General features: G+C 42.1%; 1 protein-coding gene and 1 long non-coding RNA gene across 2 annotated transcripts in view; both read left to right on the plus strand.

The window, feature by feature from the left end:
- Positions 1 to 20,597, plus strand: part of LOC306940467 — a 560,182-nt gene that overhangs the window by 451,187 nt on the left and 88,398 nt on the right. The gene's annotated exons all lie outside the window — the stretch shown is intronic.
- Positions 1 to 20,597, plus strand: part of LOC306941492 (EH domain-containing protein 3) — a 49,010-nt gene that overhangs the window by 20,234 nt on the left and 8,179 nt on the right. The window contains exons 3-6 of the mRNA XM_079527000.1: positions 2,433 to 2,609; positions 7,255 to 7,352; positions 19,353 to 19,494; positions 20,445 to 20,544. Coding sequence (XP_079383126.1) covers positions 2,433 to 2,609; positions 7,255 to 7,352; positions 19,353 to 19,494; positions 20,445 to 20,544 — 517 coding nt within the window. The remainder of the gene's footprint in view (positions 1 to 2,432; positions 2,610 to 7,254; positions 7,353 to 19,352; positions 19,495 to 20,444; positions 20,545 to 20,597) is intronic.

Raw genomic sequence — 20,597 nt, forward strand, 5'->3', positions numbered from 1 at the left:
TACAGGGCCAGACAATGGCATCTTTGCATGATAAATAGAATAAAATGAAATCTTGGTCCGTCACATCACATGCAAAAGCAGAGACGTTTCGATTAATTTCATTAGTTATTTAACTGTTAAGTTTAACCGACTAATTTCTTAACGGCGATTAATCGATTAACTATTAACACCCCTACCTGAGAGGTATCAGTTTTGGATATAGGAGGTTTGCATCTGACAGAGACGGCGTATACAAATAGGGCTTTAAGATGCAAAACAAATCGACATAATGTCACTTTGGTGCTTCAAAATCAAGGAGATGGGTCGCACACACCAAGACTGTGGTTCAAAAGTTTTATTTCAAACCAAGGACAGACGTTTCGGCTATCCAGCCTTCACTAGGCTGGATAGCCGAAACGTTTTATCCTTGGTTTGAAATAAAACTTTTGAACGGGTGGCGCACCTATAGTCAGAGCGCGGTGGTCATTTGAACTTTGGTGCTTCAGCAATATTATTAGAAACAAACCAATGAAATGTATCTAGTTTGACTTACCGGTAATAAATATAAAATGTTTGTCAGGGCTGGTACTGTGTTATGGTAGATGGAAACACATTCACACACAGGCAAAGTACGTTCACAAACTTCACATATACATGTGTCTATGTGCACGCCGATGAAATGCACAATCCACGCCCATGTATCCACACACACACACACACACACACACACACACACACACACACACACACACACACACACACACACACACACACACACACACACACACACACACACACACACACACACACACACACACACACTACATATTTGTAGATATACGTACTGTATAGTTGTGCATACGTACAGTACTGTACCGCACATCAAGATGGCACCGCCAGGCACTGATGTGCTCCCTAGTGTGTGCGCGTGTGTGTGTGTGTGTGTGTGTGTGTGTGTGTGTGTGTGTGTGTGTGTGTGTGTGTGTGTGTGTGTGTGTGTGTGTGTGTGTGTGTGTGTGTGTGTGTGTGTGTGTGTGTGTGTGTGTGTGTGTGTGTGTGTGTGTGTGTGTTTGCGCGCGCGTGCAGAGAAGATGGATTTTAACCCCTACATCTGCTTGGAGTTTAAACGCAGGCATACATCAGTTGCAATGGAAATTGATGGCCCCCTTTAGCAGTAAATCGCTCCCCTAAATCACTTTTTTCGGTCAGTTCTTTTTTTTTACCGCACAGCGATGGAATGCTGCGTGAACACCCATTAGACGAACACCCTCGTACGCCCACGACAGAAACATCAATCTCTATGTGCACGTGCTGTGATGTCAACTGGATGAACGCCATGACACCCTCCAACCTCTCAACGCCACGGCTCAGACGGATGAGCTGAGAGTCAGCGGTGGAAAGTCCCATTCTGTATACTTAACCCATTCTGGGCGGGCCCTATTTTCTTTTTTTTTTTAAAAACATGTTTATTATGATTTTTGGTATACAAGCATTTCAAGAGTGTTTACAGTTACAGATTGGAAAGAAATAGCAGAAACATACAAACAAACAAAACAAGAGACTTACACTGAAAAGAGACAAAACATAACCATCAAAGAAAAAGACAAAAACAATAAAATAATAACTGACATGGCTGATGACTACACCGCACTCCGAGGGTGGATCGGCTATTTTCAAATGGCCGAAATGTATGTAGGGCTAAAGGTGGTGAGTGTGTTTTGTAATAATAATCAAAATCTACAAAGTAATTAGTAACTCAAGTTTTCAAATAGTAAAAGTAAAATCTTTGCCTCTGAGACGTAGTGGAGCAGAAAAGGATAGAAAACTCAAGTAAAGTGAAAGTACCTCAAAATTGTACTTAGTTACTTTCCACCACTGCTGAGATTAACACAAGATGTGTTCTTGCAACACTGCTTCACCCCCAACCGTCAGATTTAAGCAATATTACACGAGAGGAGGTGGTTTAACGTAATTTATGCACGCCTGTGACGCTACAGGAACTCTGAAAGAGACGCAGAAGTGCTTTAATGACGTTAAACCACCCCCTTGAGTGTAATATTGCAATTATACAACAGTTACCCTTAAAACTAAGATAATCGCTAAAAAAAACATATATTTTTAACGACAGATGTAGCCACTACGACCACAAATGTCCCAAGAAACTAGCTAGCCTATAGCAACCCAGTCTGCTACATGCGCTCTGGGAGAACAGAGCAGCTGAATTCTTTGTTTTGATTAGGCGTTCCATGATGCTGGTTTGAATGCGGCTAGAAGGCTGTTTCAACCAATCAGATCGCTTCCTCGAAACGACCTGTTGTATAATGTGACTTATCAAACCTCAAACTGTGACTTGAAGACAGGGACTAATAAGTACTTTGGTCGCCCCCATGGTAACAACATGCCTCTCCTCTCCTCTCCTCTCCTCTCCTCTCCTCTCCTCTCCTCTCCTCTAGCTACCTGTTGGAGCAGGATTTCCCCGGCATGCGCATCGGCCCGGAGCCCACCACGGACTCCTTCATCGCCGTGATGCACGGAGACACAGAGGGCGTCATCCCCGGCAACGCCCTGGTGGTCGACCCCAAGAAGCCCTTCAGGAAGCTCAATGCCTTCGGAAACGCCTTCCTCAACAGGTAGAAGCGCGCGCACGCACATACGCACGCGCACGCACGCACACACACACACACACACACACACACACACACAAAGACAAGTCATGTTATCATGGATTAAAGTTCTCAGTCTCCACACGACCACGGCTGGTTTCAGTCTGGACATACTGTAGAAGTCGACTAAAACTAGACCAGTGGTGGGCAACTGGCGGCCCGGGGGCCACATGCGGCCCCCACCTTCATTTAATGCGGCCCTCAGGTTAATGTCAGAATACTGATATAATATTGGTTTCAGCTGTTTACAATTCCACAACATGCAAACATGACCCGCTTTAATTACTTCAGTCTAAATTAGTAGCTCAATGCTAGTAGCTCAATGCTTCAACACTAATTTTCAGGATTCCAATTCAAAAATAGCAAAAAATAATGCAAGATTTCAATTCGAATATAGCAAAAATAGCCGATCTACAAGCTCAAAACGCGTCGCGCTTGTAGATCGGCTATTTTTGCTACGACTAATATATGGCCCTCTGGAGTGAGTGTGGAAATATAGTGGCCCTCTCCATCGTCAAAGTTGCCCACCCCTGAACTAGACTAACACTGAAACATTTCAGATGGCTAAAATATGACTAAAACTAAATTTGATTTTACTCAAAAGAATATGACTAAAACTAAATAAAGATTCACTGTCAAAATCAACACACAAACACACTCTTTTTTTCATATATATTTCTCGTAGAATTAATAGGCCTATAGCGATAATTGCTGATGTACAAGTTCTCAACACCTCGAGATGCAACTTGTTGTGAGCTTGTAGATCAGCTATTCTCTTAGTTTGCTTCTCATAACTTTTTGACCTCACACAGAGAACATTATCAAGAGAGATGTAAATAGAGGGACAGAAATGTAGGTGTGTGTGTGTGTGTGTGTGTGTGTGTGTGTGTGTGTGTGTGTGTGTGTGTGTGTGTGTGTGTGTGTGTGTGAGAGAGTGTGAAAGAGTGAGTGAGTGAGAGAGAGAATCCTCACTACAGCCCTACATTCCTGTGTGATTGAATTTCCCTCTGTTCGCTGCATGGTCAGGGTTTCCCTTGTTAAAAAAGGACCCTGCGTGCGTGGGTGCGTGCGTGCGTGCGTGCGTGCGTGCGTGCGTGCGTGCGTGCGTGCGTGCGTGCGTGCCATCCAGTCTTTCTTCCTCCTGGGGAAAGACAAACTGTTGAATTGTTGTGTAACATTCTGTCAGTGTGTGTGTGTGTGGGGGGGGGGGGGGGGGGGGGGGGGGGGGGATAATATATTAAAGTCTAACTCATGTTGATTAGGTGATGTAATGGTGATGTAAAACAAACAGTGCCAACACAAACATTAAATGCCATTAACAATAAAGAGACAATACGACGTAATGAGTTACAAAATGACGTAAGTTTTCCCTTCATTGTCAATGGTGTTTATTAAACAAACATTGAACTAAAGACAAACATTAAAGCTGTATAGCGCCCCTCAAAAATCACACCTGTCTGAAGCGAGTGGTGCAACAGCGCCCCCTGTTGGTACCCTAAACATAGGGACATTACAGACATAGGGACATTGCTGTTCCTTGGAGTGGTTGCACCACACAAAAAAACCCAATGTGTGGCAATGTGAGCGAGTCTCTGCTATATCGTTGAATAGCTGAAGCACAACATAGAGAAAGAGGTTCAATATCAGATCATTTTGCTGGAACCCAACCCCCTTAAGGACCCCTGAGGGTCCCCGGAACGCACTTTGCGAACCGCTGCCTTTGGCGACATCTAGCCTGTTAGTATTTACACAGCTGGGGGAAACGAGGGCGTGGGGGGGAGGGGGAGGCGGGGGGTGGGCATGGGGGCGGGGGGGGGGGGGGGGGGCGGGGGGGTATGGGGGGGGTTGGGATATTGTGGGATGGAAAAATGTTTTGCAGAACATACAGTATCCGTGTTCTGTCTCTGCCATCATGACTCTGTCAATGCAATGCCGCTCCGAGTGGATTTATTGACATGGGTTAACCCAATCTTGACGGGAACCCCTTTTGGTGTATTAAGGATTGTGCTGTGCTTTTAGCTATTGAAAAATAGCAGATCTACAAGCTCATAGCTTGTAGATCTGTTATTTTTGAAAAATCGTGAAAATGTGGCACAAATCATTGAATATTATATTCTTTCAGAGCGAACGTTTTTAACTAAAAACGTTGCTTCTGAGGGGTTCCTGGAATAACATATTTTCAGATAGGGGTCGGTGGCCAATTACATATAATTTGTGGGGTCCTTGACATGAAATATTGAGCACCACTGATACAGAAAACTGTCAGGATTTAGAAGACATTTTTAAAATGTCGACGTCAGGCCTAATAGGGTTAACCACTGGTGGAAGCTTGAGTATTTCCAATTATTGTATTTTTTTTAGAATTCCTTACTATTTACTAGTTACTAGTTACTATAGTTACTTTATAGATTTTGATTTTGATTACAAAACATGCATTAACGGCCTGGGCCGGCCTAGCGGTCCATAGGTACATAGGCTGCTAATCCCCATCCCTGTAAAGAAACTATTTACGATTTAATAGCCCGATTGATACGGCCGTAAGTCACCGCAGTGGGGGCAGCCATGTTTGTTGTTTGACGCTGTCGAGTGACGGGGCTGATGGCCAATCAGCTGCTGTGATCGGATTTCCGGAGTCACTAGACCTGAATCGTCAGAACATATTTTCTTAACCCATTTTGACCTGAGATCAGATTCTAAAAATGTCTTCTACATCCTGACAGTTTTCTGAAAAAGCTGTTTCTATGTCAGTTGTTCTTCGATTTTTCAAAAATAGCAGACCTACAAGCTTGTAGATCTTCTATTTTTCAATAGCTAAAGCATAACAATGCTAACACCAAAAGGGGTTCCCGCCCAAAATAGACTGAGTCCGTTTCCCAAAAATATGAACCCCGAAGGCAAATCGTGTTAATTTATTACATACATGTTTTCTATGGGTATTAAGGTCTGCTGAATCCAAATCTGCTGTATGTATAACTCAAAAATGCCCCCCCCCCCCCTGCCCACTTTGATCTTATGCAAAGCAGGAGGGATGTGTTCCGATGTATAGAAAATAAATGTGGCCTTTTGGCAGTTGAGTAACTGGTAGAACATGGTTAATACCCGAAGGTCATGAATGTATCTTAAATCTTACAATTAATTGAAGCTAATTTAAGTATATTAGCATGTGTTTGCCACTAGCTATGAGTTTGGTAGTGTCATATCCCTAATATGTATGGCATGGTGTAGTACAGTTGAGTTTGGGTTTTTCACCCCAGCCTACTGACAGGAAATATGCTGAGCTGTGTATCAGACGGTTATTCTCTTGAAACCACATGGTTTCATGGAAATCATAAACCTACATTTCTTATCTCTTTACACAACTAACAGGGGAGTAATTATGCCACTCAGTCACACATCATTATGATATCAGATTATCAGGAAGCTCAAAGTATAGACATTAAAGTGCATGACAGTAAATTACACCTTTAATGAGCCTAACAATATGCTGTCGGAGGACAAGCATAAAAAGCTTTTTTTTGTACAGTACTGACTACAGTATGTGGACCATGGTGACATTGATCAATTCTTGATAAAATAGCTTCTAATATATTATTTAGGCCCCAAAATCTATACATCTCAGTCACACTATTAAGGCAACCGGCAGCAATTCTTAGAACATGGAAATCATAAACCTACCTTTCTTATCTCTTTACACAACTAACAGTAATAAAACAGGGGAGTAAATTATGCCACTCAGTCACACACCATGATGATATCAGATTATCAGATGTAATTGTGAAAGTACAACAGAGGTTAACGTTATGCAACAACATATATGAGTTTTACGCAATTTACTCACACTTTATTTGAAATCTGAATATTTAATTGGATTCCCCATATATGAAACCTAAATAATAAAATAAAATAAAAAGTTTATATACCTTTTTTTTGGTCAAAAAGTAATATATTTCAGTATAGTGGTGGCCGCCATTTTTTTTTAGGGCTTAGCATCCATTTTTGAGTTATACATTCAGCAGCCCTTAATACCCCTAGAAAACATGTATGTAATAAATTAACACGATTTGCCTTCAGCCCTTTAAATAAGCACATTTTCTGAAATCAAGCCTAGTCTAAAATGGGTTAATGGGCGTGGCTAGCGATTCAGGGCTGGAGCCAGGCTAAACAGCTCCACCAGAGAGCTCCAGACTTCCCTCTCCAGAGCAACATTAGTAACTTCATCCTGGGGGACCCCGAGGCGTTCCAGGGCCAGTGTGGAGATGTAATCCCCCCATCTGGTCGTTGGTCCGCACGGGGGGTCTCTTCCCAGGGGGACGTGCAAAGAGGACCCCCTCTGGAGAGACGCTCGAGAGGCATCCTTACTAGATGCCCGAACCACATAAAACTATCTCCTTTCCCAGTGAAGAAGCAACGGGTCTACTCCGAGTCTCTCTCGCGCATGCCTGAACCTCTCACCCTATGCCAGCGACCCCGAATGAGGAAATGTACTGCATGAACAGAGAAGTGTAAAACGCCGCAAACTTCCGACGAATTTCCAGAAAGGGAGGTCATATAACTTCTCCGGGGTGTGTGTGTGTGTGTGTGTGTGTGTGTGTGTGCGTGTGTGTGTCTCTAGGTTTGTGTGTGCCCAGCTGCCCAACCCAGTGCTGGAAAGCATCAGTGTGATTGACACGCCAGGTATCCTATCAGGAGAGAAGCAGAGAATCAGCAGAGGTATGACACACACACTCACTCTCTCACACACACACACACACACACACACACACACACACACACACACACACACACACACACACACACACACACACACACACACACACACACACACACACACACACACACACACACACACACACACACACACACACACACACACACACACACACACACGGTTCAACATTTCATTTTTAACCCTCTGTAACCTTGAAGCCATGAACTTTAATTGCACCCAAAATAGCCAATCTGCAAGCTCATTGTGGGCTTGCAGATCGGCTTATTTGTGCGCACGTACAGCAGTGCACACCTAAGTATAAATCAAGCCTAGTAGTAGTCAGGGGATTACACAAATCTGGGAATAAATTCCTTACCAATGCATTTCTTCACCAATGTGTTTGTAAAAGGTGTCTAGTAAGACATCTCACAAAGAATGACATTTTGTTTCCCTAGGAGAATCTGTGACAGCTGCTGAAAGTTGGGATATAATTAATAAGCTTATGTAGGCAACATTTACACATTTTCGTTCTGCTTTAAGTTACATGTGAGAGGTCAAACTAGGGTTTTTTGAATGATTCTGAATCCATTGCAACAAAAATGGCCATAGCCATGTAGGGACAACCTGGACAAGTGGCTATGGCCGTTTTTAGCCCAAGGAGTGTTTTTCGTGCAAAGAAAATGCATGCAATGAATTCAGAATCATGAAAAACCCCTAGTCTGACCCTTCACACGCTACAGAATTAAAATGTGAAAATGTTGCCTGCATTATGGGTTATTAATGTTGCAGTTGTCACAGATTCTCCTATAGGGGGGAAACTGATTTTCAATCATTGTGAGATGTGTTACTTACTAGACACCTTTACAAACACATTGGTGAAGAAATGTATTGGTCAGGAATTTATTCCCAGATTGGATTTTCTGACTATAGATGTAAACTTGTATTTCACCATAAAACTACCATTTGTCATATTTCTCCAATTATGTGAGGGGACACCTGGACCTCACGAGTAACACACACACACACACACACACACACACGCGCGTGCGTGTGTTCTCGTTCACGGGCGCAAGGATTATGCTTTATTCACAGGAGAGAAGAGAAGTCGGTGGCAGACATGCTTTGAAGCACGCACGCGCACGCACGCATGCACGCACACACGCACACAAATATGCATATGCCATCCGTTAACTAGTTTAACGCCGCCAGGCCAGCTGTGTTCGTCTTGTGTGAGGAACGTACCGGTGCGCAAATGCGCACCACGTCATTCCATTGACCATTTAGGCTGCTATAACAGGCTGCAATGATATCACCAATGGACTTCCATCCATATAAACTCACCAACATGTTCTTGACTTGAAACTGGTTTCAGATGTTAACTTAGTAACATTGCTATAGTGTTTGTTCAGTAACAGGCGTCTCATTGTCTCTTCAGCTCTTTAATAAACAGAAAATGCTTTACTAATATTATACTAATATACTAATATTTTCAGATAGGTGACACAATTTCAGCCAATCAGGAGACAGTAGCCATTTATCAGCTGAATTTTGTCTGCTCATTTCTGTGTGTCGTCAGTCATCACTTACAATTCCACTTGTTTAATCTGTATCCTGACCTGAAAATGCATTGTGCTGAATAAAAAGCTGGAGAGACATATGGAGACTCCTGTTACTGAACAAACACTCTATAGCAATGAGTACTATCACAATATAGAGCTTTTTTAACACTTAATTTAACCAAAGAAAATCACTTACCCTACCTTTAAGGGCTAAGACTACTTACAGTACTTACCATATATGTTTATTGGCTACTTTGTTGTATGACGGGCCATTGCACTCCGAAAATAGCAGATCTACAAGCTAACAACACGTCGAGGACACGACGCATGTTGAGCTTGTAGATTGGCTATGTTCGAGGTGTGTAGTAGCCTACGTGTGTGAGTATAGTTATACCCCATTAAGACCTGTTGTCGATTAAATAATCGTCCAAAGATGAAGGAATGACAAAGTTCTTCAGGGTGAAGTATTGAGAATTTATTAAGAAGATTCAGCAGAGTAACAATATACAGAGAGTGAGGAACAGGCCTCCTTGCCTGTTCCAGCAGCCCCTCCGGACGCAAGCCTCCCCAACCCCATTCTCAAACAGTTCTTATAGTCTTGTTTTAACAGAGATGCTATACTGAATGGTCATATAAGGGTCTGTGCTAAAGATAAGGGCGACACACAAATAGTTACACAAGTACACATTCGCTGACATAGTGATAGTAAGCATGGAGAAGTCCGGTCAGCTGTTAGATTGACAGCTGCAGTTTGAGCACATTGATGAGAATGCTTCAATTTGACTGAATGGAAGGCAGAGAATATTACACAATAATGCATAATATTTGGCTATTGGGCATTCTAAAATAGCCATTACAGACCGGGAACGCATCTTTGACACCTTATAACTTTTAACCACTCTAACCATAAACCTTAGCTGTTGAAAAATAGCAGATCTACAAGCTCACATAGCGCGGCACCGAGTACCGCGCTACAAGCTTGTCGATCTGCAATGTCTTTTTAATCGTGAAAATGTGTCGCAAATCTTTGAATACATATACTGGTATTCTTTCACAGCGAACATTTTTAACTGAAATATTTGCCTCTGGTGGTCCCTGGAACTGGAACAACAATATTTTCAGATGGGGGTCGGCGGCCAATTACATATAATTGTTGGGGCTGCCCTTGACATGAAATAGTTTGAGAACCACTGATATACGTAGAAACATAGTTTTTTTTTTAGAATACTGTCAAGATTTAGAAGACATTTGTAGAATCAGATCCTCATGTCTAATGGGTTAAGCCACATACAGTTGGAGGCCATCGATATTGTCCTTTTCTTTTTGCTGAGGTTAGCGTGATCTGCGCAAAACCCCTTTTGGTGTTTTAAACATTATGTTATAATTTAGCTATTGAAAAATAGCAGATCTACAAGCTCATAGCGCACCACCGAGTGGCGCGCTATGAACTTGTAGGTCTGCTATTTTTAAAAAATCGTGAAAATATTTATTTCAGAAAACTGGAGGATTTAGAAGGATTTTTTTTAATTTTGAGGTCAGGCCTAAATGGGTCAAATGATAAGGGACAATATCGGTGGCACCCAACTGTAGCCACAGGTGCTGTGCACACCTCGCCCCAATGAATGAAAATGAATGAATATGCAAAATAAATGTGTCACGGCAGTCATATAATGTAATAAAGGACATAATCAGCAACATACCGTAGCGTTCACGCGCACACCCGGCAGGCATGCACAGTGACAGCTGACAACGGAAAGCTTGCGGTGCGCACCTTTATGACCTAATCCGGAGAATAATGTGTGCCGTGCACTTCTATACAATAGTAGCCTACACTACAGCGACTGGACTGGCGACTGGACATGACCCACTGTCTACTTTCCTACTGCTTATTCCTGTGCATGTGTGTCTTTGACCGACCAACCAACCACAGTATTCGGTGCGATTGCATTCACACCTACTTTGAACTGAATTCTGGTGCGCTTGGAAGCGAACCGAGACCCCTGTTTTTTTTGTTTTTTTTTGTGAATTAGATTTATTTTATTTTTTATGCGCACTAGCATTCGAATGAGCGTTCACACCTGCCCAAACGAAGTGCCCTTTCCGACAATACATACCAGGATTCGTTTTAATCGCAGTAAAACATCCTGGTGTGAAATTCGACCGGAGCGATTCCTCTGTGTGCGTGCGACGCGTGTGTCGGTGTACTCTTTGGTCTGCAGAGTACACAGACGTGATGTCACTTGATCACATGACCCCAAGTTCTAGACCTCCATTTCTAGGCTAAACAAAAAGGGGGGGGGGACTTTTTATTTTTATTTTATTAGCAACAACTCCAAGGTATATTAATGGCATAGTTCAATGTTGAAAATGAGTGGTATTCCCCTCTAAGGTGTTACGGAAGCCCAGGTTTGCTTTGGTAACAGCTTTAAGCTCATTTGTATTGTTCAATCTAGTGTCTCCAATCACACCTTCCTCTTGACAATACAACCTAGATTCTCTGTGGGGTTCAGGTCAGAACAGTTGGCTGGTCAGTTAAGCACAATAATATCATGATCAGGACAGTAGTAGTCTTGGCACTGTGGGCAGGTGCCAAATAATCCTGCTGGAAAGGAAAATCAGCATCTCCATGAAGCTTGTCAACATACAGAAGCACATAGTGCTTTAAAATATCCTGGTAGATGCCTGTGTTGACTCCAGTTTGAGGTATTCACACTGGAATCAACACAACCATCAATAGATGGTTTTACATGATATTTTATATTTTACAGCACTGTGTGGCTCCATACGTTGACAAGCTGTATGCATATTATGCATGTCCTTTTCCAGCAGCACTTGGCACCTGACCACAGAGCCAAAACTACTAGTAATAGGTGTACTGACTATGGTGCTTAACTGACCAGCCAACTGACATGACCTGAACCCCACAGAGAATCTATATGATTTATTGTCAAGAGGAAGTTGTGAGCATACTTATTTACACGCACCTCGTCAGTGGGTGCAGGTCCAATAAAGTAATAGGTAGGGCCCGCTTTTGGTAAAGGGTGACTTTATTGAAAAAAAACGACAACGTTTCGATCTTAATGGATCCATTAAGATCGAAACGATTCAACAACACAAACGAGCTTACGGCTGCTATCAAAGCAAACCTGGGCTTCCATAACACCTCAACAGTGTCACAGGCGTATCACCTCCATGCCACACCCCATTGATGAAATAATTTGTTTAAAAGTAGCCCAGACCAAGACTTGGTATTAGTGGACTTAGTATTGACAGCATACATTAATATACTTTTCAGGTGGTCTTTTTTTATTTTTATTTTTTGTAAATATTTTATATTAGTTTTAAAATGTAGGAAACAAAAAAAGGGGATATTTACTCGTGACCCATAAAAGTCTGTGGTAGGTTGTGAAACATGTTGCCTAATGACATGCCCACAATACTGACTCTAGGTGTAAAAAAAGATTGAGATGGTTCCAAAACCTCCAGGCATGAGGCATCCCTTTGGTTTCATGTGATACTGTTTCCACCAGGCAGTTCAAAGTGTCTGAACCATTTAGCATTCCCAAGCTAACTGCCAGCATTACCATACCAACTGCTAACCTCCACAAAAGGCCTGTGATAATTAAGGACTTGCATCTCTCTCTCTCTCTCTCTCTCTCTCTCTCTCTCTCTCTCTCTCTCTCTCTCTCTCTCTCTCTCTCTCTCTCTCTCTCTCTCTCTCTCTCTCTCTCTCTCTCTCTCTCTCTCATTAACTCACTCTCCCTACTGTACCTCTCACCGGTTGTCTCTCTTCCTATGTTTCTTCCTGTCTGTCTGCCCTTGTTTCTTAACCCTGTCTGTCTGTCTGTCTGTCTGTCTGTCTGTCTGTCTGTCTGTCCTCTGAAATTAGGGGTGGGCGATATCGTGAGAAATAGCGTCGAGACGATACATACAGTACAGTGAAGGCTTAATTTATACATCTGTAGAACGATGGTTTCGTTTGCCAAATAGTATTTTGGTCTAAATGGTCTGTTACTCCTGTCTTTTAGTTGTTACCGTGTAGGTGGTTGTACTGTTAAGTAACTTGACAACTAACCATACAAACCGCTGGAAAATATATTGTGTATCGTGATACTGCTTGAAAAAATACCGTGATATTATTTATGTTTTCCATATCGCCCACCCCAAACTGAAATTGTACAAGTGAAGTGACCTCCGACGGCCTTCTTGCGCCATAATGTGATTTGTGGGGCAAAGTGTCATGTGTGAGTGTGTTGTCAAAGCAAACACAGCGCTGACACAGCTCAGAGTTTAGTTGTACCACCAGCACGGTTGTCTGTTTAGATATGAGAAGAAACACAAGATACACTTACACCTCTACTGAGACCGCACAGCTGTGTTTGTACAAGGAACTCTGGGTGCGCTGCGCTGTGAGAGTGTGCGTGCGTGCGTGTGCAATTCTTCTTATACTATTATTTTAATATGTGTTCTATTCATATTCATGTATACGTTTCATTCATGGAGGCATCTCTATTTTTATTTTATTAATGATTTATTCATGATTTGAAGGTGTCTATTTTAGTTTGTTTTCATGCATTTTAATTCTCATTCATCATGTGTCTATGTGCATGGACTGCCTGTGTGCGTCTGTGTGTGTCTGTGTTTGCGTGTCCAGAAGCAACAGAGGACGGTTCGAACTTTAGCCGTCTGCATAGATGCCGTTATGGAGGTATTGTTGATGAAATCGTGCATGTCTGTCAGCTGCCCAACAAAAAAAGGCAAAATGAAAGCGATACCTTGACCTTTAGATGTGTGGACTCTGTCACCCAAACCGCTTCCTCATGCTCAACTTCGGCTTCCCTTTGTTGATGCTAGCAACGCTGAAGAGCCGTCCACACCAAGAATGATAACCAGATAAAACCAGAAAGCAGTGTCTGTTTTTGGCCACGAGTCGCCGTGCCGAATGGGAAGAGATTGGGACTCCGGGTAAAAATGGAATATGAGTAGTTTGTCCTCCATTTATTTGATTCCTACTTTTGATGTATGCTGAACAATACCGTTTGGATTACTTTCTGAGACGAATTGACAGTAATTCGGAAATCCATGTGGGTGTTCGACACACCCACTTACATTCAGCGTCTTTACGGTTAAGTTTATATCGTTCATCGGTGTGTGTTGTTACAGTTATCTTCATAGTTGTCAGTCTTGGTGTGGACAGCCCTTAGCGAAGGTGTTACGGAAAATGAAGGACAAGTGTAGGAACTTTCTACGCAGTAAAACCCAGAGCGTTAATGTACAGTTGGGTGCCACCGATATTGTCCCTTATCATTTGACCCATTTAGGCCTGACCTTAACATTTTAAAAAATCCTTCTAAATCCTCCAGTTTTCTGAAATAAATATTCTCACGATTTTTCAAAAATAGCAGATCCACAAGCTCGTAGCGCGCCACTCGGTGGCGCGCTATGAGCTTGTAGATCTGCTATTTTTCAATAGCTAAATTATAACATAATGTTTAAAACACCAAAAGGGGTTCCCGCCCAAAATGGGTTAACTGTCCTTTTGCGCAGATCACGCAAACCTCAGCAAAAAGAAAAGGACAATATCGATGGCCTCCAACTGTATTCTTTTGCATACACTTAGGGCTATATTTTCGCCAGGGCCTTACCCCTTATCCCTAAACTTATTTGCCTTTTTTTTTGCTATTTGAAAAACATTTTTGAATAGCCGATCTACAAGCTCACAGCGTGTCGATTGTAGATTGGCTAGTTGAACAATTTAAAAATGTTCTTCAAATTAATTTAAAAACAAAAGGGGATAAGTGGTGCGGCATGCACTGCCAAAAATAGGGCCCTTACTCTCAGAGTAAGTGTACCAATGGGGAATAGTGCGCGGTGCAGAACAAGTATACAGATTAAACCTCTTGGTATCTCTTTGAACTTAACAGCTTTGGCCAAGCCGCGGTGTGTTGTTGTGTGCTCTTGTTGTACAGTAGCTGTGGTAGGACATGTCTGTACTGTATGTGTGTGGCCTACAGGTACAGTAAAGTAATACCGCATCTAATGCTGCATTTATACTCTGTTGCATTCCAGCGGCATGTGCCAAAAAATAGCCAGATCTCCAAGCTCACAACATGTCGCAGTGAAAATCGTTGTGGGGCTTGTATATCTGCTATTTTACGTGGGCGACCACGAAGCATAAATCAAGACTTGCGTGTGTGCGCACTGCGCTGCGATGCACTACTGCTGAACTTTTACTGCCATGCAAGGCAAGCACAGGGGAAGGTTTTGAGGAAATCTGATTAGTCAGAAATGTATCTGTGTCAGATGGTCGGAGCCCTGTGTGTTGAAAAAGGCCAAATTGCGTCGGCAGTGTCCGTTGGCCACCTTGGAATAAAGGTGAGCTAGTAGTAATACTACAGCGAGTGCTACTGTAGAAGCCATATTAACAACCTAGAAACCCAAGGTCAGTTCATGCTCGCGTCGAAAGACGAGTGTCTCACAATGGTCTGAGTCTGAGACTTGAGTGTTCGACGTTCTGCAAAATGTAAACGAGTAAAGTGAAAGTCACCTTCACGAAGTTCACGTTTCATTTTTCCAGAGGTACGCAAAACCCTCGAAAGAAGGTTTGCCGGCCGCGACACTTCCTCCTCACTTGTGTTGTGCGATGCGTCGTTCGACACTTGTCACGCAAAGCATAAACTGACCTTAAATTAGCTGGCAGTAGTTACACATGCATAGTATACTGTGTAGTTACTAGTTAGCATATCAACACATGTGTTCTCTGTTTATGTTATATGTTCAACCAAATGGTTGAACATATTGAAATCCATGTTGGTACCAGGATAGGTTGTACGTAGCTAATGATTTATACTGTGTAGTGGAAATCAGAGTCTCCCGTATGTGGAATTTGAAAATGTTAGCTACGCCAACTGACCATAAACGCCTTGCGATCACCAGTGCCTAACAAACGCCACTGTAAGCTCTTTATCACTCTGTCTGTCTGTCTGTCTGTCTGTCTGTCTGTCTGTCTGTCTGTCTGTACATGTCTGTCTGTCTGACTCGCCCTTATCTCCCTTAGTGCTAGTTGGAAGGTTTATAACTCACTAATCCCTCCAAACCCTCCATTGTTCATTGTTTCCCATCTCATATCCTGTGGAATGTCTCCAGGTAAGAGTGGATTCTGTCCTTGAGTGCGCCAGAAAGTCAAAGATAAGTGACTGGAGGACCTTTTTACTCAAAGATCCGTTGCCGTTGTCGTTTAGTGTTGAATCTGAATTGTTAGAACTGTTATACAGGATACAATCGTGTAATTGTTTTGGGATTATTATTTTTTTACGACATTTTTATCATCGACGGCAGTAGGTATTTACACAGTATTACTTAAAAAACTTAATTTTCCAAGTGTGGATTTGCTTTGCATAACGCATTGGATTTTTAACCCATTAGGCCTACAAAAGGTTAACATAACACAAAAGTTGAAAATTGCATATTTTTGGGGGGGTTGTCCTCATAAACAATTTCATCCAATCAGGAGAGAGAACTCATGACTTAACTCATCCTGATCCTGAAAATTATATAAAATAATGGAGCAGACAAAATTGGAACTTGAACGCTAGCTGATCATTTATCTTTTTTATGAATACACTTTCCAAACCACTTTAAAAAAAAAGTATTTTCTGATTACTAAAGAGCTGGAGAGACAGGGAGACCCTTGTTACTGAACAAACAGTCTAATGATTACTATCAGAATAAAGAGCTGATCTAACAAAAAAGAAAAAACAACCATCTTTTACAAGAAAACGAAAACAAAATAGCAAAAATCTGATTTGTGTAAATGCAGGCATAGTGAACAGTAAACCATTCCTTCTGTTGTAATCACTCTGTTGTCCAGAAGTTGAGTTGCAAAAGCAACCACTCAACACAAGCACGTCTCTTTCGCCATAAGTCGTCTCTAGAGCACTGTTTCCCAAACAGTGGCTCGGGACCCAATTTTTGTGGCTCACGGACCAATTATTTTGGGTCACCACTTGAGTAAAAATGATATTTACTGTCCCTACATTTAAAAGAAAATATGTCAATTTTTTTGTTAAATAAAACTAATTTAAAGACAAAAAATATATATAATTCCAAAAAATACAAATAATTTATTGTGAGCTTGTAGATCTGCTATTTTCACTAGTTTGGGCAAACTCTCTCTTTTGGGTCTCGACCTGAACCGTTTGGGAACCACCGATCTGGAGGCCATTGCACACATTTAACCCATTCAGGCCTGACGTCGAAATTTAAAAAAAAAAGTTTTCTAAATCATGACAATTTTCGGAAAGATTTGAGGCACATTTTAACGATTTTTCAAAAATAGCAGACCTACAAGTTCATAGCGCGCCACTCGGTGGCGCGCTATGAGCTTGTAGATCTGCTATTTTTCAATAGCTAAATTATAACATAATGTTTAAAACGCTAACGCTAACGTGACATGGATGCGTTCCAGGTATCAATGGATTAAAGCCTCTACAGATTTCGTTATCTAATTTAGACCTGAGGCCGATTCTAAAAACGCCTTCAAAATGAAAAGTAAACTAAAACCTTTCTGGGGGGGGGGGGGGGGGGGGTCTGTCGGGTGGAAACCTCAATATGTCCAAAACTGTAACTGTTCAGCATTCAAATTCAAAAGTATCAAAAGTAGCAGATCAAGCTCAAATGGTTGTTGTTATGTCCCCACCAAAGAGGTCCAGGTGTTATGTTGTGCAAAAGTGCATTATTGGCTATTTCCCCTACCATAAGCCCTCAATGGGGGTTGGGTTTTTGTGCTAATTCGCTTATTTCCATCAAAATAAGCAGTAAAGTGTGCCACTTGTGATACTATTTACATTATGAAGAGAGGATATATACAAAACAAAATGATTTTTGAGTGATGGAAATAAGCAAATTAGCACAAAAACCACAAAAGTCATTGAACAAAAGAACACAACATGTTATAACATTGGAGACGAGGTTTCTGCCAGACAACGGCGATCATATAACGACTAAAATGACGCAGAGGCGTTCCCAGCTAGAAAGGTATAACAATGTATAGGTGTAACGCGTCTAACTGGAGTCCCCCAGGGGCCTATACTAGGCCCCCTCCAGCAAATATGTTCACCAGAACAGGGGTCATACCGTCAGCACAGTTCCTCCACCACGGTATAGATAGATAGATTCAGACCAAGTACAGAATGTTAAACTCGGGCGTGATGTCATATCGAGACAATGGAGCCAAAAATGCCAAATGTTTCGCTGTCAAGCGTCCACATACTTTTGTTGTCTGCATGCTTGTCCTTTTTTAAATTTGTATTCATTTATTTATTTATTTTCTTCCACAAAAGCCACTTGATCTGCCTCTTGGCAGTGCCTTGTGTCTTTGTAAACAGGCATTCTCTCAACATGTTGTAATAATATGCGTGGCCTTAGTGAAAAGCCCTCCTCCACTGACCTCAGCCACTCCATCCTTTGTCACGTTCCCAGGCCCTTTCCCCATGAACGCAGGGTTTCACAAATGTAGAGTCGCAGACACGTTTTGTCAAAACAAATTGTGCAACATTTTTCTAAAGTAGTGAGAGACTATCCCAATCCAATCTACAAGCTCTGCTCATTATACAGAATGGCCCATTTATGACAATGATTATTACTAGATTGTAGTAATTAGTAATGCATGCTTTTAATTAACTGTGAACTCCTTGTCCTCCTGTATTCTTAGAAGAAGAAAAAAAGATTTAAAAATAAATCAAGTAGTAGAGCTATTTTATCCTGCTTGCTTTATTCCCTACAGGAATAGAAGTGTGCATCAATCCCTAAAGAGTGTACAGTAAGTAAGTAGCCTTGCCGAGCCATGAGGCCCATAGGACCTATCTCCTGTTTCTGTAGCGTGAGGCAGCTTGATGTACAAGTACACCCCCTGGACATGACGCTAGTATGTCGCAGGGACTTACCCCCAATCCAACCCTTGATGCTGAGTGTCAAGCAGGGAGGCACTGGGTCCCATTGTTAGAGTCTTTGGTATGACCCGGCCAGGGATTGAACCCCGACCTCCCAGTCTCAGGGCGGACACTCTAACCACAAGGCCACTGAGCTGGTGTACAAATGGATCCTTATACGGTTCCTTTTGGTTCTATTTGTACCCTCTACATTTTGTACCACTGAATTGTGTGGCATCACTAATGGTGACGCCACAGTCCTCTCTGGTATGGTGAGAATGGAAGAAGATTGATTAAGGGCCTCTATTTCAACTACAAATTCCTTCCCATCCTCTCCTCTGCCCTCCGCTTCTCATCCTCCCCTCCTCTCCTCTCCTCTCCTCTCCTCTCCTCTCCTCTCCTCTCCTCTCCTCTCCTCTCCTCTCCTCTCCTCTCCTCTCCTCTCCTCTCCTCTCCTCTCCTCTCCTCTCCTCTCCTCTCCTCTCCTCTCCTCTCCTCTCCTCTCCTCTCCCAGGCTATGACTTTGCCGCTGTCTTGGAGTGGTTTGCCGAGCGCGTGGACAGGATCATACTGCTGTTCGACGCCCACAAGCTGGACATCTCCGATGAATTCTCGGATGTCATAAAGGCTCTCAAGAACCACGAAGACAAGATCAGGTATACCGATACCGCATTGTTTTGACACGCATTCCTTCAACTTTCAACGGAACAATGCTGCTAATGTTGAAGTGAGTCCAAATTCATCACAATCAACTGATCCGTTGTTGTCAGTGGTGTAAAGTAATTATACATGTACTCAAGTACTGTACTTAAGTACTTTTTTTTCTTAAGTTTTTTGAGTACCACAGACAAATAACAGTCTAAGTCCACACTATTGATCCATAATATATAAATGATAGATAAGGGTTCAGGACAACAAGGCCTTTTCGTGGAGGGGTCAGTCTGAAATTTGGACTTAGACTGTTTTTCGTCTGTGGTACTCAATTGTCAATACTTCTACTCCACTACATCTCTGAGGAAAATATTGTACTTTTACTCCACTGCAATCATATGGAAACTTTAGTTACCATAGTTATTTTGTAGATTTTGATTATTACAAAACATACATTAACCATTTCAGCCTTCATATTCTTTTTTAAATAGCTGATCTACAATCATCACAAGTTCACAACACATTGTAAGCTTGTAGATCTGCTGTTTTCAAAAGATGTATAGCCTACATTTTGAACTTGTGAAATGGGACATTTCTGCACACCTTCGGTACAAGTTTCAAGTATATTTCGAGGCCAATACTTGTGCACACTTTTACTCACGTCCATTTTGAATACAGGACTTTTGCTTGTAACATGCATATGCATATCTGCATTACAGTATTTTTTACTTGTAACAGAGTGTATGGGCTCCATCTTGCGCCACCCTTATCCCTTATCCCTAAACTTATTTGCCATTTTTACTATTTTGAAAATCATTTTAAAATAGTTCAACTAGCCGACCTACATCTACACGTTGTGAGCTTGTAGATCAGCTATTTGAACTATTTTAAAAGGTTTTTTTAAAATAGTAAAAAATGGCAAATAAGTTTAAAAACTGACGGTTGTCTTCCATAGGGTGGTGCTGAACAAGGCGGACCAGATAGAGACCCAGCAGCTGATGAGAGTGTACGGCGCCCTGATGTGGTCACTGGGGAAGATAGTCAACACGCCTGAGGTGACCAGTTTTATCCGCTTTATGCTTGGTACAACCAGAAGGCTCGCCCCAAA

This window comes from Electrona antarctica (genome assembly GCF_951216825.1).
Source record: "Electrona antarctica genome assembly, chromosome: 17".
NCBI lineage: Eukaryota > Metazoa > Chordata > Actinopteri > Myctophiformes > Myctophidae > Electrona > Electrona antarctica.